The 26975-nt window shown below is 40.9% G+C and overlaps 1 protein-coding gene across 1 annotated transcript; it reads left to right on the top strand.

Annotated features, from left to right (window-relative positions):
- Positions 1 to 385: 385 nt before the first annotated feature.
- Positions 386 to 26274, top strand: tax1bp1a (Tax1 (human T-cell leukemia virus type I) binding protein 1a). The gene is made up of 17 exons (XM_059349565.1): positions 386 to 525; positions 2310 to 2524; positions 9091 to 9193; positions 9813 to 10003; positions 10728 to 10886; positions 14687 to 14835; positions 15257 to 15347; positions 15460 to 15645; positions 15726 to 15977; positions 16089 to 16280; positions 16380 to 16452; positions 17680 to 18191; positions 21175 to 21261; positions 22758 to 22944; positions 23036 to 23244; positions 23987 to 24069; positions 24725 to 26274. Exons 2-17 carry the CDS (start codon positions 2336 to 2338, stop codon positions 24933 to 24935), a joined length of 2874 nt encoding a protein of 957 aa, XP_059205548.1. The 5' UTR covers positions 386 to 525; positions 2310 to 2335; the 3' UTR covers positions 24936 to 26274.
- The last annotated feature ends 701 nt before the right edge of the window (positions 26275 to 26975 follow it).

The following is a 26975-nucleotide window of genomic DNA, read 5'->3' as shown; positions in this document are numbered from 1 at the left end:
TCCCATGTCCTGTTTATGACACGCTCATGTCACTCTTAAGTAGACACTTTTAAAATAAAGGGTTACCATATCTTGCTTAAGTCACAAAGGCATGTTCAAAAAATTGCACACACTTGACATAGGCCATTATCTTAAAGGGGTAAAATCACATGATCTGATCAACTGAGGATGTAGGCGATTTTACCATAGGTGGCCGGCGTCATGAGGAGATGATTTAGGTTAAAAAAAAAAAAAAACAATTTTGACAAAAAATTACTTAGGCGATTATTTTAACAGTGTGACGATATATAATGTCTTTATTGTTCCATATGTAGTATCTATGCGGGGGGAAATGATGTTTGTAGATTAATGACCAGGAAAGAAATCAGTGGTACTGCTCAGCATCCCGGAAGTTGAGCATCATCTACTCGTGCAGGAAGAGACGCATCATCGTCAGAGCTTTGTCAACAACGGGGACAGTGGCAAAACATCGGCCTGTCCGGCAGAAATTACTTCTTTTTAGCAAGTGGAATTCATATGAAACTGGTACTCTTTCAATTTCAAGCTACATTAATGCCTGTAGTTTTCGTGTCTTGTGTCAGCAAGCTAGCTTACAGACTAAGATACTGTTCAGCTAGCTAGTGACTTGACACGACATGGCCTGTTCACAAGCTAATGTTAGCTGCACAGCCACCGTAAATAAGATTATCCTCTGACTAACAGAGGTCACTTTATATGACATGGCTATACGGAAGATGTTTCGTGAAATAAATGCTAAGTCGTGGTGATTGTGATTAACTGTACAGACGGTGTTATGCTAGCCTGTTAGCTGAATTGAGAATATGTTATGACTTAGTCACTTTAACATTCATTTATCTGCGTCGAGAGTTGGGTCAAATGGAAATGTAGAGCGGCAGAAGGGTTTATTTTAGCTTTGTTCTCATCCAGGAAAAGATGGGGGAATGAAGCAGTTGCTGCATCACTTGCAAGCAGCTGTACATCCACACCTACTTTTCCTCTACTCTGGAGCACCACTAAAGGCTCAGTTACAGCAGTTAAGAGTCAGCTGCCTTGTTGAAAGGTAATTAGTTACAGGGGCGTGGTGGTGTTTTGGTAGATGGATGTACTGTGGCTTCCACCCCCTTTAACTACATCAGCTAGATATTCAATTTGGTGAAGGAAGTAAGCTTTTCTTAACGGGGTGCTCCTTTCAGTAATATGTTTTCATAAAGTTGAGGGGGACTTGCAATATTTCAAGATTAATCAAAATTGATACCAGAAGTACAACACCTACTACCCACTATCACAAATACTCCATTAGAGGTAAAACATGTGTTTTATAGAGTGGGGTATTTATCAAGAGGTCAGTATTTCTGTGTGCTTTTATATATAATAAGCCTCCATTTTTTATTAGAACAGGAACTTGTGTCAGTAAACAAATGCTAATAAATCTTATGTTTTAGTCTGAGGTTTGTCAGGTTTAAGGTTGTCTAAAGTATCAGTACTCTGTTACTTTTCATTACCGCTTGTTTATTATATATAAGCTATTAAAAAATATATTTTTAATCAAAGGCTGCACGAATGAAACAATGGGGAAGAAAATCAACTGTGTGTTGGTATCTGTTTAGTGACTTTTGTCCAACCAGCACTGTGTTCAGGTTGATTATAACAAGATAAAGAAAAATGTATTCTATATTATGTGGGTTTTTTTTGTTGGCGCAGTATCGAATACACCTACCACCTACTATAAAAAAAAACCAAGAGTTGCTTGTCTGTTTTGTATCCCCAGAGGGCTTTGCAATCCGTACAGTACATGGCACCCTCTATCCTTACACTCTTGTTTTTAGATAGGAATATGGGAAATACTCCTTCCCAGAAGTGGGTATATGCTGTGTGTACATATGTATGTGCTCCACTACACCTCTTCTTGGTTGTTTACTTTACTTTATATATATATATATATATATATATATATATAAATGGTAAATGGACCTGCACTTATATAGCGCTTTTCTAGTCGCTTTGCAACCACTCAAAGCGCTTCACACTACAGACTGCGCTCATTCACCCTTTCACACACACATTCATACTGGTGGCAGAGGCTACCCTAAACGGTCCCACCTGCCACCATTGGGAATTCATACACACACCGATGAACACAGCATCGGGGTTCAGTATCTTGCTCTAGGATACTTCAACATGTAGGTCATATATATATATATATATATATATATATATATATATACTCATACCTGTTTTAGATAGATATAAGTTTAGATCTACTGTTTGTGATACTAATCTTCTCTGTCCTTTGCTTTTTCGTCTTACAGACAAATGAAGTGACCAACAGGACACAATGTCATCGTTCCAGGTGGTGGACTCGTCGCCAGGCAGCAGCGTCAGCGTCATGGAAACGTCCAACTTTGCCCATGTCATCTTCCAGAACGTGGAGAAGAGTTTCCTGCCCCAGGCGCCCCTGGAGTGTCGCTACACCCTGACCCCTTACATCACTCCCCACCCTAAAGACTGGGTGGGCATCTTCAAGGTACATCACATACACCACAGCGGCTTTTACTCTCACCATGCTTCAAAGGCATCGTCAAACATAATCAATTAAGGAGCAGACTTTTAATAATCTGAATCATTTATGTTACAGAGAGATATTTAGAGATTGGAACTATTCCCAGCCCATTACATACGTGTTTGTTAGATGGATTATGTGTTATAGGTTTATTAAATGTGCATAGGTTTGCAGTTGGGACATCAACACATACATCCGCCTTTAAACTAATGGTTCACCTCTTCACTACATGCCTAAAACCTCACCACAAGCTTTGGTGTGGTTGCTCTGCATGCAGAAAGAGGAACAGTGTACATGGTGGGCTAGTTGCAGTAGGTCTCGCTGGGGGGCAAACATTTGGTGCTCTTTACGAACCACTCTGATTCTTATTAGGACCTCTTCCCCCCCCCCACTTCACTTGTTCGCTCCCCTCTGTCTTTCCATCAGTCTTTTCTTTGCTTCCTGCTAACCAACCTCCCCCTCCGCTCCGCTCCGCTCTTTTATCAAGGCCATCAAATCTCACACGTAATTAACAGGAAATGTGAACTAGGAAACTTAATGTCTCGTAAAGACATAAGACAAACATTTTATTGTTGTTTAAGAACTGACTTCAAATCCACCAGCTCAATTAAAAAGGAATAAAGACGCTGTGTTTATATGGAAAAAAGTCAATTGGAAAATTTAATTGTTGTTATCCGCGCTAATGAAACCTGTTTGATGGTTGGTGCTTCATGTGAGATAACAAGCAGACCACGCTTCTTTAATCCTTTTGACGTACATGCTGTCTTTTGGTGTGTTCATAGAGATATCTACCTATTAAATGTGTGTATATATGTATATGTATGCATTGTTACAATGAACCATTCAACTCTAGATAATTTCCCTGTTTTGTGTGCTTTTACAAATAATTATCACCCACTGAATATAATAGGAAATCCATTTGAGCCACCAAACACACAAATGCTAATAAATCTTATGTTTTAGTTTGAGGGTTGTCAGGGTTATGGTTGTCAAAATGTCAATACTTTGTTACTTTTTCAATACCGTTTGTTTAAAATGATGCTATATCCACATTTATTAGTCGCGAAACTATCAAAGCTATTAAAAAAAAAAAAAAAAAAACAGGTCTACAATCAAATTTTTTAACCCAAAAGCTGCACAGATGAAACAATGGGGAAGTGTGTTGGTATCTGTTTAGTGGCTTTTGTCTCTAACGGCACTGTGTTCAGGTTGGTAATAACAAAAAAAAGAAAAATGTATTCTATTTTATGAGGCTAGGACTTTTTTTTTTGCTGCCGTGGTCTCATGTACACCTACTACCTACTATAGCAAATACTCCATTAGGAGGTAAAACATGTCTGTTCTATACCTCTCCATGAAGCTCATAGGCTGTGTTTTTTCTTCCTAATCTTATCCCTAAGATAGCGTTTTGACACAGTGTTCAATTTGGCAATAACAAGAAAATTAAGATTTTATGTGACTTTTTTCTTGTTGCCATTGTATTGAGTATTTTCGGCCCAGCTAAGGGTTTTTTCAGAGGCTGTAGCAGACTCATTCTTAGGTACAGAGAGTTTCGTGGTATCATATGAAACTAGAAGATCTCAGCTATCCATTGGTGCGAACCAACATTTTATCTTGTCTGTCGGAAAGGGGGCCAAAGTTAGATACAATTTTGTCAAGGTAAAAACTGACATGGTCATTTTCAAAGGGACCCTTGACCTCTGACCTTGAGATATCTGTATTCTATGGATACCCACAAGTCTCCCTATTACAGACATGCCCACCTTATGTTTATCCCATGCAATTTGGGGCAGAAACCATACAGTTTTTCTTATGCAGTATGCATACAGTCCCTGACAAAAGTCTTGTCGCTTGGGTACAAGTTGACCTTAAGTGCCCCTCAAATATATTTCTAATCATTTGTTTTTTACAAGAAATGGCTCATTTTAATCCCAACAGCTTTTAAAATAATATTTTGGTGCCAAACAAAACTGCTGAAAAGCATTCTAACATTCACAGCTTGGTAAAGCCCACTGCGTCAGTTTTTGCAAAGACAAAAGTCTTGTCGCCTTGTCATATGATGCACCCAAACCTAGATTACAGCCTCAACTGTGATCAATAATTAATCAGTCAATTAGTGGGTGTGTATAAAAAGAACCCCAGCACACCAGACCTTCACATCAACTGCAACTTGACCTCTGACAACATGCCTAAGATTCACCCTGAGACCAAAGCGTTGATTATCAAGAGGCTGAAGACCAGATCCACTGCTGAGGTGGCTGACACCTTCAATGTGTCTTAGCGTCAAGTGCAAAGAATAAGAAAAAGATTTGAAGAGACTGGAGATGTTTTTGACAAGCCCAGGTCCGGCAGACCCCGCAAGACAACTGCTCGAAAATCCAAGGCCAGCCCCTTTCCCACTACAGCAGAGCTCCACCAGGCCTGGTCACCTCAAGTCCCTGTGTCAACAAAAAAACAGTTTCTAGAATTCTGTCTCGAAATGGCTTCCATGGTCGAATCAGTGCCCAGAAACCAGCACTAAACAAAAGCCAATTAAAAAAAACGTGTGGCATTTGCCAAGGCCCACAGCCTGCTAAAAGGATGGACGCTGGAAAAGTGGAAGAAGGTGGATTTCTCAGATGAATCTTCGGTTGAATTACATCACAGCTGTAGCAAATATTGCAGGAGACCTACTGGAGCCAGCATGGATCCGAGATTCACCCAGAAAACAGTTAATTTTGGTGGCGGAAAAATCATGGTCTGGGGTTACATCCAGTATGGGGGTGTGCGAGAGATTTGAATATCAATAGCCTAAAATATCAAGAAGTATTAGCTACCTCTTACATTCCCAACCATAAAAGGGGTCAAATTTTGCAGCAGGATGGTGCTCCATCGCATACTTCCATCTCTACATCAAAGTTCCTCAAGGCAAAGAAGATCAAGGTGCTCCAGGACTGGCCAGCCCAGTCACCAGACATGAACATCATTGAGCATGTCTGGGGTAGAATGAAAGAGGAAGCATAGAAGACAAAACCCAAGAATCTTGATGAACTCTGGGAGGCATGTAAGACTGCTTTCTTTGCAATTCCTGATAACTTCATCAATAAATTGTATGAATCATTGTCGAACCGCATGGATGCAGTCCTTCAAGCTCATGGAAGTCATACAAGATATTAAATATGGATCTCACAGCACCACTACTTAATTCACTGATGTTATGCAACATATTTTTGTATTTGAAGTACATTTTTTGTTCAATTTTGACATTACTGTCTGTAGGCGACAAAACTTTTGTCTTGCAAAAATCTGACCTTTCTGTGTTCATTAAATTATCAATCTTTCTTCAGTGAAGCAAATTTATTTTAGTATATTAAACATAATTTGGGAGGGTTTTAGCTTTCATATGAGCCATTTCTAAAACCAATGGATTAATTAAAAGTCAGGTTATAAACTGTTGTTTCTAAAAAATGGATAAGCGACAAGACTTTTGTCAGGGACTGTATGTTAATCGCTCCTATTGTATTTGAATATTTCTGGGGTCCCTTAACAATTTTGGAATTGCATAAATTGGCTATAGCTGGAAATCTGAGACTTTTTTTGACTGTATTCATGTGTGATGGTGTTAGTCCCCATGGTAGTCATTTCATTGCAGTGAGAGCATTTTTTTAAACTTGCCTCACCGTATATAATGACATTTTGTGACCTCTAGGATCATGAAACTTTATAACTACTAGAGACTGAGATCATCCAGAGGATGCATGGCTTTCCTAGCTATATTGAAGGGGGATTCTCAGCAGTTTACAGAACAGAAGTTCTCACGATCCAGTCACTGAAAAATGCCATTCTTGCACAAAACACCAATTTGTCAAAAGTTTTTCAACAAATCACAACATGGATTTTTCTGTGGTGTTCATCAAGGTCTTGGTGCCTTAATGTGATATTTTGGAGGGGCCACTTAAAAGTAGGTAAATTATATTCATCAAAGACATAATTGAGCATGGGAATGACTGTCAAAAAACGATCATTAATTTTTAGTATAGATTTTATGACTAGAATAACTTGTTTGGCTGCATCCCAAATTTATCTTCAGGTTCCTAGCTTTCAGATGATGTGTACTATTTCTGTGTGGCAGCCATTATCTCCCCTAATCTGCTACCTCCACCTAAAGACCCCCTGTCCTCTCACCCCCACCCCTCTGAAAAAGGGGTCGGAATAGTGAGGGGTTAACATTCTGGTGTGGCGACAACCCTCGTCAGGGTGTCTGGGAACTCTAAATGTTGAGATCATCAGGCTGATGGATTATTAAAAATGATTGATTAGATTTGACTTTCCCACCAAGCAGCGACAACATTGATGACATTCTGCCATTTGAGTCTGTTTTGGCTCCCAGAGGCGATACCTTTGTGCAGAGATGACTCAGGGAGAGAGCATTTTCTCCCACTTACCTTCACATCTATAGGCGTTACCTGTCGAGAGAGAGAGAGAGAGAGAGAGAGAGAGAGAGAGAGAGAGAGAGAGAGAGAGAGAGAGAGGAGAGAGAGAGGAGAGAGAGAGGAGAGAGAGAGAGAGAGAGAGAGAGAGAGAGAGAGAGAGAGAGAGAGAGAGAGAGAGAGAGAGAGAGAGAGAGAGAGAGAGAGAGAGAGAGAGAGAGAGAGAGAGAGAGAGAGAGAGAGAGAGCTGACCTGCATGAAGATGACTCAGACTGCACAGGCAGCCACTGCTCATTTGAGTTGTGCACAGACACCCCCTAGTGGCTGAAAATGTTAGTACAATAATAGCTCCTTGATGGTGGTGCACCCAAACAGTGCTCACATGCATTGTATACACAGCAAACATCAACAGTGTACAATCCAATCAAGCTACTTTTGTATTACAGCATGGTGAATAAATGCTCCATTCATGATGAATTCAACATATTTGATTTCCAGTGGAAGCTCAGTTTAGTTTGACATATGAAACGCACACGCACGCGCACACACACACACACACACACACACACACACTCACTCACACAACTCCCTAAAAAGCCCTGTGGAGGTTTTTGGTTGTGGCATGTTTGTTGAGTCGGCAGGGAGAAACCCGTTGTGTGAGCGTATAATTAAAGTGTCATCGCTCTGTTCCCTCACACCTTGGCTGAATGATTGATAGCTGCTTGCCTGTGATTATTTTATAACATCACTCCCGTGTTGGAATGCCACACCATGCCTAACCAAATGTCAGTCAACTTCACTCTGCAATTAGAAAAATTATTTATGTCTTTTCTCTCTTAAGCAAACACACGTGAGCACACAAGCAAGCCTGGCAGGTGTCCATTGCAGCTTTGTCTCTCACAGAGATACTGTTGGTTGTGGAAGGAATGTTCTTGGCCCGGGTTTTCATGCTGACAATTAGCATTCGTTTGGAATAGCATTATACTGACTGTAATAGGTTGATAAGGTGCACACTCCAATTATGTATCATGCAACATCTTTATGCAACCTGAAATTTTGACAAATGCTTTGAGTAACCCAGTTGATTTACTGTTGACATTTAAACTGTTGCCAATGCTTTGTCAGGTATTGGTCTGTTCTTATTTCATTTGTTTTTCTTTCTTCTTATTTTTTTTACTTAAGTGAAATGATTGATTGTTGTTTATTTAAGTATTTAACAACAGAAATGTTTTAATGTGAACACGGTAAACATTTTACTGGCATGTTATTATTTAATCTTTGAAAGTTATGGCTCATTTAAACTCAACAAAAGCAAGTAACCCCTCCCAGTGTTATGTGCATACTATAATTTACAGTATAGCGTAGTCACCCAACTGCCTGAACTGTAATAGTATATGATTTCTATATGGCAGCTGTCCAAAGATGTAACTTTCTCTTGTGCCACCTTTCTACTTTAAAAAAATATGTTTAAAAAAAGGCCCACAGGTGGTTGAGTTATCCACAGCTGAAGTGCAGTTATGTAATGTGACATGTATCGTACATGTGAGTTGAAACGAGGTGTATGTATGTGCATGAGCGAGAGTGTGCAGTTGTGTGTGACAGATTTACGACACAGGACCTGAGTTATGATGTTCACAACTCCCTTTCATCATCTGTCACCTAACAACACATGAAATCCACGTTATAACATCTCCCTTGCCATTTTGTGTAAAATTTTCACCTTTTCTTCCCCCCCCCCCATTTCCACGCTGGTTGTTCTGTGCCATGTCACGAGTCCGCGCATGTGTGTGCACGCACGCAAAGCTGCATACACTCCTGCCTCCCCACCCCGTTCTCACACCTTCACTGCCCCTCTTTTTTGTTAGCCCAAAAGGGGAAGGAACTGAGGGGAAGGAGGTGTGTGGAAGAATGAGGGGGCATGGTTTTAAATGTTTCCATTCTTCACTTGCACATTGTGTGTAATCTTCCAGCTTACTTCATTCAGAGTGTTTCTGGAAAACTAATGATTAAAAAAAATGCCAAATTCTGTACTTTTTCCCAACAAAATACATATTTACACTGGCCAGTCTGGCACTATTTTTTGTTGTGGATCTACATTTTCATTGCTGTTTACGTCCTTAGGTTGGTTGGAGCACAGCCAGAGATTACTACACCTTCCTTTGGTCTCCTATGCCTGAAAACTACGAACCAGGAAGTACTGTGCACAGGACTGTGGTGTTTCAAGGTACACACACACACACACACACACACACACTATGTAAACCACTATACAGGCCGAGGATATTCCAAAGTAACTCCTCCATTTTACGGCGCATATAAAAACCAGCACTTTTATTTAATAAGGGAACACAACCGCAAACGGCGGCCTGGGACCTGAGCACCTCTCAAGCCACACACATTCACACACACAGGTTGAGGGCCTGCAAACTGGTTTTACTGGGCCTGGAACGGTCAGATATTACACAGTGAAAATATGAGAGCGTGCTGTGGTGTGTCAGTAGTCAGTAAAACCGGTTGGCTGCAGGATGTTCTATACTTACTCCTCCACATCCCAGAAAGCCAGGCCTAACATGAGTGAGGGAGCTCTCACAGTGAAGTTATGGGCTGCTTGAAATATAAGCACATATAAAGGAAGTTTCACCTTTGAAAGTATTGAATGTTTTTTCAATAAATTTAACTGCTGCTGTATCATGTGAGGCAGTGCTTTCTTGTTTTTACACCGTGTGGTATCTTTTCTCCATTTTGAAGCAGAATAGTAGTAGATACTGTAGAAATGTTTTGGACAGGCCTGCTTCAAAACTATCTGATTATATAAAATGATTCATTTTATTATGTCTTTGTAGGTTATTATGTTCCCAAATCTGATGGAGAGTTCTACCAGTTTTGTTATGTCACACATGTTGGTGACATCAGAGGAGCAAGTACACCTTTCCAGTTCAGGTCAGCCACACCCACAGAAGAGCTTCTGACTGTTACAGAGGACGACAGCAACTCAGACATACTGGTCGTCACCACCAAGACTGGCCTTTTAGAGGTATTCTACACGATGATTAGGATATTTATTGTTCTATTTTCCATCTTTCTGGGTATTGATCCCCATGAAACGGTCCCTCTTTTGACATTAGTAAATGTAATTTTCCTAGACAGCCATATATAGATCACACAATATATCATAGAACACTAATTAAATTTTATATAAAACTAAATCTTTCATCTTGTGCAGTAAAGCATTTTTCTGGAGTGTTATAAATTATGTTTAGATGTGAGTTGTAGAATGTTTGAGATCCCAACCATAGAGAAGTTTGCCTTTAATGGAAATAGATGGCACTTAATTTGTGGTGCTCAAAGTGCCAAAACCCAACAGCAATGTCTCTTTCTAGAATTAATGAACCGGAAAGAAAGTTCCTTCTTGAAACTGCTCACAGCGAAGTCTGGGTCTGAATTATCTTGAGTAACCACGTTCGGATTTCTGGAAAGAGACATTGCTGTTGAGTTTTTCAAATGCAATTGTTGGTGTTTGAGCAGCACAAGCCAAGTGCCAACTAGTTCCATTACATTCAAGAGATGGCAGAAATCTCCAAAACTCAGCAACACACACCGAAACAATCTAATGGCACTACAGGTAGGAGGAAAAATATGTATTTTTGACTTTAGGGTCCCTCTTAAAAGGACAAAACTTAGTGCCGCGAACACACTAATTCTTCAGGAAGCAGGCACTATTCTCACCTTCTTTCTATCAAATTACCTCCTGCCCTTAGCAACACGTGGAGGAGGCGCAGCAGGAGCGCAGGGAGCTGCTGAAGGCTATGCGTGTCCTCCAGGAGGAGAAACAGCAGCTGCAGGAGGAGCAGAAACGACTGACCAGGGAGAGGGAGCAGGAGAGGGAGACGTGCTGCCTGCTCCGGACACACAACCAGGTTAGAGAGAGTGATGGCACCAACACTCAGCCCACAGTAGTGTAGACATAGTTATGTAATTAAATAAAGGTGTAAGATCACTTATCAAAATGGTATTTGTGCAACATTGAGATTAACAACTGTAGAAGCCTGTTCTTTTGGAATATATAAGTACTGTAATTAAGTACAATTTTGACTTACTTGTACACGTTATACTTGAATATTTCAATTCTATGCGACTTTTATAATTAATTGTACTACACTATAGTAATGAAGAAATATTGTACTTTAAACTCTACTACATTTATTTGACAGTTACAGATACTAGTTACTAAACATTCTTATATGTCATGATGCCGACTTATAGTACTAATATCCAGTGTTATACAAAGTGTGGTAAAATAAAATAAAAATACATACGGAAACAATAGAAAAAAATACATTAAATAATTAAAGTAATTGCTCATGGAGGGAAATATTGACCTAAAAAAAGGCTACAATATTGGCACTTAAGAGGAGTTTGCCTTTGTGTCTATTTGTGTGTAAGCATGTGGGCTGTGTGTGTGTGTACATACACGGACAGTCTCTATTTGCACACATGTGCGGAGCCGGTTCCTGATCAGTGATCACAGGTCTGAAAACTTCAAAGGCCCGCATTTATGAATAATCTGCGTCCATGTTTGAGGGACACACAAAGAGCTGCAGCGTGTGTGTGTGTGTGTGTGTGTGTGTGTGTCTGTGTATGTGTGTGTCTGTGTGTGTGTGTGTGTGTCTATGTGTGTGTGTCTGTGTCTGTGTGTGTGTGTGTGTCTATGTGTGTGTGTGTGTGTGTGTGTGTGTGTGTGTGTGTGTGTGTGTGTGTCTGTGTGTGTGTGTGTGTGTGTGTGTGCGCGCACACACACCAGTCTTTCTCTCCCTCTTTAATGACCTGACTCAGTGGGCCAGAACGGAATTGGGACGAAGTTTTCTTGGGCATCTGGCGTCAGGGACGATGCCATCGCAACCACAGAGTGAACAAACATGACGTCAAACACACAAACACACACACACACGCTCACACACACACACGCTCATACACATACTCAAACTGCCCCCCCTTCACTCTCACACTCACATTCAGGTTCCACACCACAGGGCCCCTCTAATGTGCATTCACACAAATGCACAAATGCGCACACACACACACACACACACACACACACACAACACACAAACACAAACACACTCATTATGCCACCCGCTTGCAAACCCTTTTAGTCTGTGTGTGGAATGAGAGGAGGGTAGTCCGCAAAACCGCCTGCCTGAAAAAAGAGCCCTGCCCAGCCTCAGGGACAAACACCACTCAGTCACGCGATTCAGTGGCCACTGCTTTCTCACTGTCTATTTTCTCCCTGTCTGTTTGTCCATGTCTTTCTTTCTTCAAATTTTCAATCTCTTCAGCTCAGCTGGGTTGGTTTATTGGTATTAGAAAACGTGAATAATTTTTGCAAAAGGCGAGGGTAAAGAAAAATACATAAGGGAACATTAATAAAAGTTTAACAAATATTTTTAAAGGTTAACTTCTACCTAGATTTCATGTAGTTTTTACTCCATTCCCTCCCCACTAGTCACCCACCAGCATGAGTCAGATTTTAGTATTTTATGAGTCGCTCATTTGATAAGCAGTATCTTGGCACACACGCCTAAAAACAGTCAACTCAAGGAAGCTCAATGAAAGCAGAGAGGGGGTTGGCAGAAGGAGGGAGAGGTGAAACACTGAAACTTGCCAAGAGGCTTGTGAGTTAGAATCCAGTCTCTTATCGCCCCCTAGTGCTGCTCTCTGGTTTAGGCCCAGAGTAAGGGCAGGCTGCTTTGAGTTAGTACGCTGCTCTTTTTACGAAGGACAAAATCGCCATAAATTACGTGGTAATACACACACACACACACTGTTATTACCGTGCTGCTTTCAATTCAACAGGCATGTCCATCTGTAGATATACGACTTGTGTGAGTAGGTGTGTGTCTCTCTTGTGGAGCATTTACAGTAGGTGCGTTAGCTCATGCCACGCTGATGAAAATATCTTGAGTTTAACATGAAAACATAAGTACATATTTTGTGGCTGCTAATTTTACGAGTACACTTTTTATAAGGTCTTTATGCACTGCTAAAGTGCTTCCCAAACTCCAGCCGTAAAAATCATACAGTAATCTACGCAGAGCCAAGCCCAGAGGGAGACAGGCCTGAGTATTCATTGGTGTGTGCATGTGCACTCTGTCTGTTTCGGATTGATGGCTGTACTCTGAGCTGTCTGTCTGTCTTCATATGTCCTTGAATGTGCAGCTGTGTGTCCGTCTTTCTGTAGCCGTGCGTGTGAGTGAGCATGTGTGTGCACGCAACATATAGCAAGGAGGGTGTGTGCAGAGGAATGTTGTTCTGTCACAACCAATATTAGCTATGGATGATTTAACATCCTTCACTGCTGATTAGCAGCAAGTTCAAACAAGGCATGTCTTCAGAACTCACACCACACGGGGGAACAGAGCTTATATGATCAGTTTTGCTCCACTAGGAATTTGTTCGAAGGAATTCAGCAATACTAGACAGGTTATTCCTGCATGCTTTCACTACATGCTGCTGCTGTTCAATAACTTCACACGGTGTGTGTTCTGCATCCATCAAAAGACTCACATCAGTCATAATTTGTAACTGGTGATTTGTGAATGCTGAGATAAGACTCAAACCCCAGAGGGGAAATTCACATGTCACAGCTGCACTAGAAGCAGGCTGCAGAGGTAGGGAACAGGAAAAAATACTGTTTAAAATAAAATAAAAATCGAATAGGCACCTGATTGAAACAAGATTTAGCTAGCTACATATTGTATATGCATTGTGGTGATGTAAACCATAAATGTATTAATTTTTGCAAACATTTGTTGAATATACTTGTGCAAAAATAGCAGTGATTAGGATTATTTTGGTGAATATTTAGACTTGAGATTTTTTAACATGATTGCTCATTGACTGAAGTTTTTTTTAACTTGAAAAAAGTTGTAAACTGTGGAATTTCTTTACCTTGAAATATAATGAAAAATGAGATAAATAAATACAATAAATAAGAATATAAGAACTATGTTGTGATGTTAGTGCAGGGGCGGGTGTGGCTCAGTTGGTAGAGCAGGTTGCCCACCTATTGAAGGGTTGGTGTCGAAGCTACATGTCGAAGTATCCTTGAGCAAGATACTGAACCCCAAATTGCTCCTGATGCTGCGTTCATCGGTGAGAATGAATTCCCAATGGTGGCAGGTGGCACGGTTTAGAGTAGCCTCTGCCACCTGCATGAATGTGTGTGTGTGAACAGGTGAATGAGTGCAGTCTGTAGTGTAAAGCACTTTGAGTGGTCGCAAAGCAACTAGAAAAGTGCTATATAAGTGCAGGTCCATTTACCATTTACTTCCTCAACCTAATGAAAACCACTAAACAGTCCATATGGTCTAGTAAGGAAAATCTAAAGCCAATTTAAATTAAATCTGAACATTATAACCTTCATGAGGGAATGATTAATTTATTGCTTTAGTTGTTATTTAAAAAGGTGGCAACTGAATGTAGGTACAAATGATAAATACAATGTGCATGTGTAAATACATTCATAAAATCTTAAAACAACCATACACAGCACATAATGTGTACTATATATTCAACTTAACCGAATTGTTACCATCTGTGTTATGCATTGCATAAGTTCCTGACTTTGTTCAGCATTTATTCTCTGCCTGCTGATTCAGCTCCTGATTGGCTGCAGCGCCGGTCAGTGTGATCCACAGCTGCCTCTCTGTTCCCGCAGGAGCTGCTGCGCTCGTCGCAGGGCCTGTCAGAAGAGAGGGAGGACGTGAGGAGGAGGCTGACAGAGGCCACGGACCGGGTGCGCCAGCTGGAGGAGGACCTGCTGGGAGTCACCCAGAGAGGCCTGCAAAAGGAGACGGAGCTCGACTGGTGAGGGAAGAGCGCTAACACATGCCCATCAATCATCCTGACTAATCAATTTCTGTGACTCTTTAAATAACTGTGTTTGAGGAGGATTTCTTGCCTGCCTTCTGCTTCGGCAACATCTTCATCATTCCATTTGTCTACATTGTGCGGACAAATAATAAGTACAACCATCTCAAAACAAGGATGGCATGTAATCCATTCCATGTCCACTTTTTCCTTGACCTCATTAGTTGATAGATGGTGGGTCACCATGCAAACAGACATTCAGTGTGTTGTGGTTTCTTATTTCAGAGACTGTACACATTATACCATAAATCAACTGGTAACTAAAGAGTAACACACATTACTTATTACTTACTAACTAGTGTAATAGAGTGATGTCAGGTGTATAAAACTGATTTTTATCATTTATTTTTTTTCACAGTCTGCGTGACCGCCTGAAGAAGCTGACAGTAGAGAGAGATAGCCTGGAGAGCCAGCTGAAGAATGAGAAGGATGAGAGAGACCTCTACAAGGTTTTTATTGCTGAAAGTCTGCACAAACGCAAAGGTGCATTTTGACTAACAAAGACTGTGTGAGTCTGACCAATGGACATTTTTCCATTTCTCTGCGCTGTCACATGTGTAGGCCCACTTGCGCAGCACCGAGCTGGAGAACACTAAGCTGAGTGCAGAGCTGCAGATGCTGAAGGCGGTGGAGCTGAACCGGGAGGTGACCATCGCCCAATTCCAGGAGGAGCTGGACAGGCTCAGGCTCTGCGTTGCCCAACGGGACAGCCTGGAGAAAGAATTGCTGGCACACAAAGCTGATAAGGTAAGTAATTGTTGTGCCCATACATGTTGTGCCCTGCATGCTAGAATCTATTTATAGGATTTCCTTGTACATGTCTTTAGGCAGATCTGGTCCGTGTGCGTGAGCAGCTCCGTCAGGCAGAGGAGCAGCTCCAGGCGTCCAGGCAGCAGGCCGCCCTGCTGGCCTCGGAGCTCCGCGACTCAGCCAGCGCCCGTGACCACACGATGACAGAGCTGTACCGCGCCCGCTTGGAAGCTGACAAGCTCCGTGCAAGTCTAGCTGATGCTCAGGCTGAGTGCCAACGCATGGAGAGCCAACTCGACCGCATGAGGAGCACTGCACAGAAGGAAGTGGTCAGTGTCTGACCTCTGGGTCTCTATCATTTTCGTTCGGTGCAGTGACAGCACTGAGGTCATGGAAAAATCATTTTCAAATATCTTCCTCTCAATTTCCTTCTCTCCCAGGGTGTTGGGACCAGCGGGGAGATGACGCCAAGCATGATGGTTGTGTCAGAGGCAGAGGCCGAGCTGCAGAGGGAGGTGGAGGAGCTGAAGCTGCGTCTTCACATGGCTGCTGAGCACTACAAGGAGAAGTACCGGGAGTGTCAGCGACTCCGCAGGCAGGTGGCCAAACTGAACACAACGGAGTCACAGGGGGTGAGTACTGTATAGCAAGACCAATAATGTCAGTTTATGTCTAAAGTAGTCAGAATGTGTTGTTCATTTATGGTTGTTGTGTTTGTTTGTTTTTTGCAGGAGCCAAAGAGAAATGCATCTACTGAGACAACACAGGAGCCGCTGACCCCGAGTCCAGAGTCACCAACGGCAGGTACAAACACACAATTCAAACCAAAAGAATATATATATATATATATATATATACATATACATACACATATATATATATATATATATATACATATACATATATATATGCATATTTATATATACATATATATATATATATATATATATATATATATATATATATATATATATATATATATATATATATATATATATATTATTACATCCAATATATATATATATTATTTACATCCAAGGATACAAGAATTAAACAATTGTTGCACGATATCAGGCAGAATTATCAACTAATTACATGTCATCGTTTCCACCTTCAGTCTGACATTGTCTCCACTTCACTGTTTTCTATGCAAGAGGGAGATTCCATGTTTCAGCTTGACAATGGCGTAAGCCTCGCCCATGGCACTCATTGTCTAATGTTAGTCTCTCTGTGGTGCCCATTGAATGGGTTGCTTTTTAACCAACCAAACCACAAACATACACATGTTGACACTGTGCTAGTCTGACTCACCAGCTGTAGACTGAAGGTAAAAGCCTTCTCCTCCCCTTTCACTGTTTCCACTCTATCTATTACTGCAACCTGGGCAATGATTGTGATTGTTTAAAGAAATTCAAACAAGCCAAGCCAGACCTTTTTCCAGTACTGATACAGTGCAAATGGTCTGGCAATGCAAGAATAACACATTGCCAACAGTATATCAAAAATCAAAAATCAAAATTACTTTATTCATCCCCGACGGGAAATTCAGTCAGTCTGGTAGAATCTCTTTTTCACCAGCTGCTTAAATTTGTTCATGAGAACCAATTTTCAGATATCCTGAGATAAAAATAATTGTAGAATAGTGAGTCTCACCTCTAATTTGTTCTTTGTTTGAAAACATAGAAATTCGAGATTTTACACTAACAGTCTTCAGTTGAAAGTAATTTATTGCAATCACATGATGTAAGGAAATTGTAAGTGGTGTGACTCACTCTTACTTTATGGACCAAATTTCTCTTCCTATGCTTTTACTGTCAATCTATTTGTTCAGACAAACTGCAGTCTTAATAAAACGACAAATTGATGCAAATTCTCTGGACATTTTTTAAAAATAGGCCTGGAATTGTAGAAAGTAAATAAAAGTAGATGAGCCTGGGTGACAGACAGTGTTTTGTCCTCTAATTGTTCATCACTGCATGTAAAAAATGTATTCATTCCTGAATCAAATACTGTCCTTTGTATGTTTCACAGGGAATATAGCTGCTGCAGTCCTACAAGAAGCTGCTGAAATGACAATCACTCCAGAACTTGACAAAAGGGAATATACTGATTTATACAACAGCACAGAGAGGGAAGAAAGACCGAAAGAGAACATGCCAAAGGAAAGGGCCAAGACGGAGGCTGAGAAGGAAGAAAATCACAGGGAGGACAGGGAGAAAGAAGAAAAGGAGGAGAAGAAGGACAGCCTGCCGGAGGAGAGCCTGAGGATGACGAGCTGGGTGGAAGTAGAGAACGAGAGGCAGAGCGCCGAAGAGAGCAGCGAGGCAGAAATGGCAGGGAAGGCAGAGGAAGCGAGGGATGTCGTGGAGCACCAGGTGCTGCTGGAGTTAGAGGTGGAGGGGAGGAGCATGGGGGAGGCGGAGAAGGCACAGACCTGCTCAGTGGAGGAGGAGCTGGCGATGATGGAGGAGAAGTGGAGGCAGCAGTGTGCCATCAACGAGACGCTCAAACAGCGGCTGGCTAATGAGGAGGAACGGTTCAGAGTAAGACACACACAAACACACACACCATGTGAAGGATCAGTATTCTCCGATCAGAGGCAACTACTGTATCTCCAATGTGCACTCATTATCCTCATTCCAGATACACTAATTCCATTTGATGCATTAGATTGTTCTGTCATTCCTCTTCTGCTCTTTCACAAGGTAATTTTCCAGTCCATTTAATTTTAATATTTTTTTATCACCGGATGTAGTTACATACACAAAGAAGATTAACTCGTAAGGCTGTGAACAAACCCTAATCATGGAAGCCGGGTTTCGCCAATGTGATAAAAAAAAAAAAAGTATTCTGCAAGTCATTATTATAAGAAACATTAGTACCTTAAAATAATGATTTAATATCTCAAAGTTGTGTGTAGTAGTATGAGTTAGTACTGCCAAATAATGAATCAATAGCTTTTAATAAACATTTTTATCAATTTATCAAATTATATTGAGATAAGTAAGTCATTATGTTGAGAAAGTTTATCAATATAATGATGTAGAAGGTGTTTGTTTAAATCATCTCAAAACTAATCTTTCAACTTGTGTTTTTCTTTTATTGGCATAAATTGGCTTCAATATATTGTTTTCAGTATTTTGTCCTTGATCGAACTTCACAACTTTTTCTAGTGATTCTAATTGCTAACAATGCTTGTTGTTAGCTTGTGAAATTTGGGTTTTGACATAATTCAATCTTATCATGTCACATGAAAAGCCACAAAATAATAATCTTCAAGCTAGTTATTATGCCCAAACAAATGTGCAAAAATCAAAGATGCACAATTATATAAAAGAGAAAAGAGCAGCACAGTTGAGAGGATGGAACCAACAGAAATCAGGCAGTTTTTCACTTAATTTTGCAAGGTAAATTACTTAAACCAGGGATGGGCAACTGGAGGCCCGAGGGCCGCATACGGCCCGCACCCTCACTTGAAGTGGCCCTCAGTACAACTATATTCATTTGAGCATGAAATCTTAAAAGTGCAGTGTAAAAATGCACAAAATTACTTATTGCAATTAATGTTGGTTTGCTGTTCTTGCACTGAAAAAAAAATCACAGTAAGTGGTTATTTTATATTTGCTTCAAAGCTTTTGTATTCCTATTTATACTGTTGTACATGCATTTAAGCATGAAATATGTTAAGTTACTGCACTGTAAACATACAGATTGCAGTTCCATCATATCTGATTAAGTGCACGGTCCTATATGTGGCCCTGTGGTAGTGTCAATGAAAAATTGTGGCCCCCTTCAGCATTTAAGTTGCCCATCCCTGACTTAAACAATCAATGAGCGATATGGGAAAAAATATTTATAGTGTAATTGTTACAGCACTTGCAAAAAACCCTCTAAAAATACATTTTCGAAAAAGCTGAAAAACTATTCCAATCTTTTAAAAAGTGTCTTACCATTGCTGACTCCAGAGTAAAGCTAGTGCCAGCCATGTCTATTAATCTGTCAATTATTTTCTCCATCAATCAGTTAGTTGTTTGGTCTATAAAATGTCTTAAAATGGTGACAAATCATCCTAAAATGTCTTGTCCACATCTAAAAGATACTTTGAGTTTACTATCATGGGGGATGAAAGAAAACAGAAAATATCCTCATTTAAGAAGCTGGAATCAAAGAATTTGGAAAAATTTGTTTTTTTCTTCAAATATTACTCAATTTATATACCTCTTAATTGATTCTAGATAGTTAGTAATTACTTCAAAAGTTGACAACTAATCGGTGAATCTCTGCAGCTCAAACAACAGAGATATGAAGTCATTGTTGTTGGAGGACTGTTGTGTTAACAGGTTTTTAAATAGCGACAATTATACTTGGACACAGAGCAGCAAATGTTCATAACAGTTTACATGAGCATGCATTAACCAGAGAAGCCGGGTTATTCCATGCCACACATGAGCCAATGTGTGTGGTATGTGTGTGTGTGTGTGTGTGTGTGGTTCACTATGACCACTTGAGCTTGTTGCGTCTGTGTGAGCCTGTTGCATTTTGCGTGCGAATGTCTGCCAAAGTACCTACCAGCATTTAATCTCCATGAGTGAGTGTGTGTTTATCGGCGCTGTAAATAAGGCTCTCCCCTGTCTTTGATAGAGTCTCCTGTCTGAGGCGAGTGCCCCAGGCCCCGGCCGCTCTTAATGGCCCCAGAGACTGACAAGAGAGGCAGCCGCAGAGCGCCATGGTTTACGGCTGTTTACATCAGCCACCCAGAGGATGGGCCGAGAGAGAGGAATAGACAGGGAGCGAGGGGTGGGAGGAGGGCACGGAAATACAGCGCTGCACAATCCCTTCACCTGAACTTAACCCGCTAATGCTGCGCCGTAAATTCAGGAAAGAGGGGGAGAGAACGAGAAGACAAAAGGAGATGAAAGAGGATGACAGGGGGAGCTGAAGCAAACGGAATTTAGGAGTGAAAAAAGTAGAATAGACAGACATGAAGCAGAAAGAGAAACAGCAGGAGAGGAGGGGATTTGGAACCTTTGTGATGGGATGAAATGAGAGAAGAGCGGGCAACTAGCCATGTAAACTATCCCACAGGGTCAGTCCTGTTAGAAAGCAGGAGATTTACTACGATCCCCCGGCCTGCTCCAGTCTGAACACAGACCGTGTTTCTGTGGCTTTAGCTGTGTGTTTTACAGTAAGAACCACACGTTTGACACTGCTCCAGGTTAAATAAAACTCAACTGACCAAATATTTTGTTCACTTGCTTGCCTGTGTCTTTGCCTACTGATATTCCTCTCCATCAGCTAACACAAATGGAATGGAAATTAAGGGAAAGGATTCAGATCAGCGCCGTTAATTTTAAGAACTGTCCTTTCCATCAACTCTGTCAATATTTATGTTAATTTGTTATATTTTCAGAGCTGAATCGATTATTATGCAACTTCGAGTATTTCTCTATCAAAATCATTCTGTGCTGCATTTTATGACTTCTTTCCTGATGTTTTTGTGTGTTTTTTTTCCCTGTGTGTCTGCAGGTGCACATGGCAGAGCGAGCCAGCGAGGTGACAGAGCTGAAGCGTAACCTCGCCCAGGCCCTCAGAGACAAGGAGCAACTACAGGAGGTAAAGCAGCGACACCAAGAACACACCATACAGCTCTGCATGCACGACTGGTTGCTTCCAGTAGACTACTGTTTATTGGTATTAGCTCTGTATAAATGAGCCATCACTGAATCACTTCTTTCACAGTTCAAACAGTTCAGAATTTGAAGGTCAGAGTTCTATTTTAGAAAAGCCACCTGGTTTTAAACTTCCCATATGGACATAAAACTGCTGACAGTAGGAATTATGTATGTAGATAATGTTGGCTCTCAACCAAAGTCCACAGCCATACCATCACATTCAATTATAAGCGTTCTAGTGTCTGAACTCATTCCTGTAGCCTTCTCCACACTTCCCTCTCCCCACTAATTAATACATCTATACTTGCTTCTCTCGCCCATTGGTACAGTGCCATTAGACAGTGCAAATGCCACGCGACGTGTCTGTTTCACCTTCCCAACCCTGGTTTAAATGTTAAACCTGATAGCTGCGCACTAATGAAGTCATCAAGAGAAGAGGTCAGGGGGGAATAACGAGAGGAAGGAGGGAAGTAAGAGAGGGAGAGGGCGAGCGCCTCGATCAGCAAAGCCAGAGCAGAGGGAGCCAGAGTCTGACACCCATTACAGTAATGAGTAGGGTACTAATGCTCTTGCTTCTGATATAATCACAAAGGGCAGAAACAATGTAGAGGGAAACTTAACTCTGAGCTCAAAATACTTACTCCCTGTGTGCTTCTCACAGTGAAAAAATGCGATGACTCAATTTTGTTCTTCACGGCTATTCTCCTCAGTCCTGCTCTCTTCAAACCAAAAATGTTGGCTTTTGATGATGTTTACACATTTATGATCTGTAAAGGAGGGTGACATAGCTACACTTCCCACTGAAATACAGAAAGTGTTTCTAAAGAAAGAAAAAAAATAATTGAAACTTTTTATGGGAAAGTGTTACTATGAAAATAAAATAACCCTTCTTGGAAAAGTATACCGTAAAGTTATCTCTAAAATTGTTTTTTTTAGCTCTTAAACTATATTTAGCAAAGACTGTGGACCTCAATTTTTTTTGCAGGATCAAATAATTTCTAGGTGTAATATAACTATATTAATACCACACAGAATTAACATTTCATGCAAGAAAGTGAAATGTATATTTTTTGTGATATGCATCAGTATGAACATTTTTTACAGATTATATAATGCAGAAAATTATGTTTGGGGTGACTTAGAAATGGTTTTAGCTGTTTATTTAATTTTATTTATTTACTTTAATTTATTTAAATGGTCAGCAATTTACTTTGTTTAGCTTTATTTTTCATTTATTGTTTATTTTCTCAGTGTTCATTTCTAGAATAGGTTGATAATGTAACATGTACATGTATGTACAATTTGATACATTGTATGTATGATTTATTATAAAGTTATTTGTTTAAGAAAGCAGCATTCTGAGTAGCTTGACATAGGGATATTGATGCAAAATCGGTGCACAGTCCACATTTTCATTCTAGCTCAATTTTATTCCAGGAGCTGCAGCGCTTCCAGGCGAGGCAGAGGGAGCAGGAAGCTGGTGTTCAGGGTGCTGAGATCAGGCAGCCCATGGTGCTGCGCTACCCCCTGCCATACCCTCAGGACCCCTCTCCTCCGCCACTGGTTCCACACAGGCCTGCTGAGTTGCAATACGGCAACCCCTACTCCACTGACACCATGAGAGGTAGGAGGAATTGTTCTCCTTGACTCTGCATCTGTCTGTTCCCCTTCCGTGCTTTCTAATCAGGACATAGTTACTTCTATTTTTTTTTTAGACCGGGTGGATGTTGCGCTGTCTCCTGAGCACATGTCCCGCCCACCGCCTGAGGCCCCGTCCTGCGCACCTCCCTGCGCACCCCCAATCACACCCCCGAGCCCGGGCCCCGGGGCGCCAGGCTGGGAGCAAGAGGTGGTCTGCTGCCAGCCGTCCCGCAGCACCAGCCCCCCTGAGAGCCTGGAGCATCCACCAGAGGAGGCACGAAATGTAAGGGCAGGCTTACAGAAGAAAAAACTCACTGCCACCAGAATAAAATATGGGCTGGTATGACATTCAGTAAAAAGCCAAAAAATGTTTTATTAGTTTTTATCATCTATATCAATTGAGGCTTCACATGCATCAAATTATGCATTTACAAGTTACAGTATTGTAACATTGATCACAGCATCAATTTGATCTCAATACAGCTGTATGTCTGATATCCTTTTGTATATTTCAAAGCAGGAAAAATGCATCAGGAACTAACTGTGATCCCAGCCTTTTGCCTTCCCACCCTCACTTTGTGTTGTCAGCATCCAAAAAATCGCTGTCACGGTAATCCCTCTCTCTCCGTCTCTGGAGTGCTCCTCCTCGCTGAATGAAGGGAATAGTAGCTTGCCCTTAAAAGATGAAGCTATGAACTCATTTGCATAAAGCTCTAATTAACGTCACTCCCTCAGAGCTCAAGAGAGACGAAGATAACAAGGGCTTGGAGAATAATTAGGGGAGATTTTGCAAAGGGACAGACCCAGATCAGTTAGCAACTGTCGGATTATATCTTTTTGTTGTTTAGAAGCAAACTGAATTAAGGAAGGTTCGCTGTGCGATGCTCTTTAAATAGAATAATACATAACAACACATCTATAGTTGTCGGGGTATTTTATAGCCCTTTCAAATATTTTTTTTAAAGTAAACAGCTGTTTGAGCGAATAGATGGCAAATAGATCTTTTGTGTGTTTGTGTTTGATAGGCTGCTGATGGGGCTCAGCCGTCCTGTGATCATCAGCCCAGTAGACGTGGAGATGCTAGGGGCAGCTTCTGCTTTGACTCCAGGTAGTGTCCCTACCCACACACATAAAACTGTACTTTAGAATAAATTGACTTAAGGAGAAAAACACACAATGAAGAAACAACATTAAATGAGCAAAGGCAAGGATATTGATTAAAACAGATGGAGAGAGATGGGGGGATTTCTTTTCCCCTGTGCAAGTGGTAAGCCAAACAAGGCTAATATAAATATAAAAAAGTAAACTCTCTTTCTGTTTGGCCATGGTGGCAAGCTGTCTTCACAGAGGAAATATATAGCAGTTTCATCATGTAAACGTTACTGTCATATCTGTAAGTATGAACCATAAATGAATGAAAAAGTTGATGTGGCAAAATCAAGCAAATGCGAAAGTGTATTAAAACTGCATTGTTTCTAACAATGGCCAGCAGGTTGCGACTCCACTGGTTGCAAAAGAAAGTGAGATTGGATGGAAGTTTATAAGAAAAATTACCCAACTTCTCATGTGATTTATTACCCACATTCTCCTAATGAGTTAATGATGTGAGTCATGAACAAACTGATTATTGGTAACAATTGATTCATGAGCCAAATAAAGTTTATATAGACAAAGAACATGTTGGTCACACAGGAATAAAGACAAAATGAAGAATGATGCTTATCTTACACGTCTCCCCATTTCCTCTCCTTTTCTCTCTTCAGTAGTGACGTTCACAAGCGCTGCCCGCTATGCGAGGTGATCTTCCCGCCGCACTTTGAGCAGCGCAGCTTCGAGCAGCATGTGGAGAGCCACTGGAAGGTCTGCCCCGTGTGCTCCGAGCAGTTCCCTCTCAACTGTCAGCAGCAGCTCTTTGAGAGGCACGTCCTCACGCACTTTGACGGCCACGTGCTCAACTTCGAGCAGATCGAATGAAGGGGTTTAAAGGGCAAATCTAGAATTCTGACAAAATGGTGTGAGAAATTGCGTGTCGTCGGTTATAAGTTCATTTCGATTGGGTTAAATGGTCTTGTTAATAAACAATCATTCGCACTTTTTTGCAATCTTAACAAAGGTTAGAAAGAATGTAGTCCAGGAAGTTTTTCCTGTGGCGGCTACTCCACCAAGTTGTTATGTCAAGTAGGGTAGCTTTCACTTTATTGCACCATGACTAAAAGGGTCATTAACACTCGGGATAAGTGCCATGGTCCCTTTACTTTTCTATCATTTTAATGCTCATCTTCCTGCTTCAAGGGACTAAAGCACTATTGGTAGTGCATGCATTTATTCAGTGTTCAAAACTGCAAAATCACAGCTGTTCAAGCTAAAATAGGGAATTGTAGCAGGAGCTTGAACCAGGGCTTTGAAGGGAAAGAATTTCAGTACGTCAATGTCCCTGTTCTTTAACCACCCTGAATATTATTTAGGATTCTCATGTGATAAAGCAACCAAGACATCTTCATACTTTATTGTCCACATGATTCAAAGCTTGGAAAGGCAGGAGTAAGAGTATTTCAAGTGTAAATGCAGAGTGAGGTCTGAATATGTGATGTCTTAAAGAATCACCTGAGTGTGTAAATTTAATTGAAGAGCGGTGTGGTGGAGATTTTTTTGACTTGAATGGGAAGGGATTTCTCCCAAAAATGACAGTACTACTGTACGTGTAAGACGTCAGATGGTTGAAACAAAAACAGCACTACGTTTTCATGTATCTGCACTAAATAAGGCTTTATTCTGAATGTACTGTACATATGAAAATAAGTATAAGTTGTGGAGAGACCTGTGAATTACTGTCGTGACCATCATTGTTAATTCCTTCATGTTTTAGTGATGAAAGAATGACGGAGCAATGTTTTACTATGGTCAGGTGGTAAGAAACTGGGCTGGTCTCCTTACTGGTCACATTTTAGGCAAACAGACTGCAGGACACTGAGTTACAGACACTTTTATTGTTACGTACTTCCACGTTTTAAAGTTAAAACTGTGAAGAAAAAAATCATTGCTTTCTGTGGTCCAAATCATGAGTGAGTGTCATTTCTATGTGCGTCTCCACGGGGCTCCACATCACCGCTTGTCTATTTTCTGTCATTACCAAGTGGCCCCTGACAGTGTTGTATTCAGGCTTTAAAAATTGCACATGCCCAGTAATCACAAGGCAAATGTGTGTGTATGTCATGTGTCCGATGCAGCCCTCTTCATGTGAGAATGTCAGGACAGTGGTTTAAGTGTGTACTGCAAAAGATCTTTATGAATAAAGTAAGCTTGTCTTAATGCATTTGAAGTGTATGATGTCATTGTTTTGCTGCTATGGGGTCCCTTGATTAAAATGGATTTCTTTTGGTTACATATTGCATCTTTAACTGTAATGTCGTATCTTTGAGCTTAAATGGAGCAAAAAACACACATCTTGAGTCCAAACTACAGAGCTTTTCACTTTATTTTGCTGTTTTTTTTCAGTCATTTCCTGTTTACATGTTAAGCAGCTTCTCTTTTATATAGAAAGACAGTTTGACATCATTTACAAGTCACTCTGCTCAGAACCTGTTGTCCCCCCATACAAAAAGGAAACATTGGTCTCCACGTTACATACGAAAATATAATTTAAAAGCACTTGACAACAGACACACGTTACAATACATTCACTGTACACGGTATATTGAAACCCCTCCCTCGTCTCCTTCTGCACACAGCCTCCGCTCCTCCTCTCCCATGTGTGTAATACTGCAATTGGCCCTTGTGTAATGCTGAAACTATTGCCATGGTGACGGTGGTGTCCGTGAAGCGGGGATGGTTTTACGAGTGTTTGACAGAGCTCCGACGGGAGACTCTAAGTCTCCGTCCATCTCTGCTCGTCTCGTCTGATCCCAGCCACGGAAACTCTTCCCCTTCACCGAAAGGCAGAAATGAAGCTTTTTTTAATCACACACAAACCATTATCTCAGGGTTACTCTGAGGGTAGATGTACTTTAAAACAGA

Source organism: Centropristis striata, chromosome 14, assembly GCF_030273125.1.
Source record: "Centropristis striata isolate RG_2023a ecotype Rhode Island chromosome 14, C.striata_1.0, whole genome shotgun sequence".
Taxonomy (NCBI): domain Eukaryota; kingdom Metazoa; phylum Chordata; class Actinopteri; order Perciformes; family Serranidae; genus Centropristis; species Centropristis striata.
The sequence above is the reverse complement of the archived record's forward strand: the minus strand, read 5'-3'. Positions and strand labels throughout refer to the sequence as shown.

Excerpts from the sequence above, each read along its gene's own strand:
- tax1bp1a (XM_059349565.1), top strand. The coding sequence starts at position 2,336 with ATGTCATCGTTCCAGGTGGTGGACTCGTCGCCAGGCAGCAGCGTCAGC. Across the intron at positions 10,887-14,686 it reads TGCTCCGGACACACAACCAG|GAGCTGCTGCGCTCGTCGCA; the intron begins GTTAGAGAGAGT and ends CTGTTCCCGCAG. Across the intron at positions 18,192-21,174 it reads ATGAGGAGGAACGGTTCAGA|GTGCACATGGCAGAGCGAGC; the intron begins GTAAGACACACA and ends GTGTGTCTGCAG.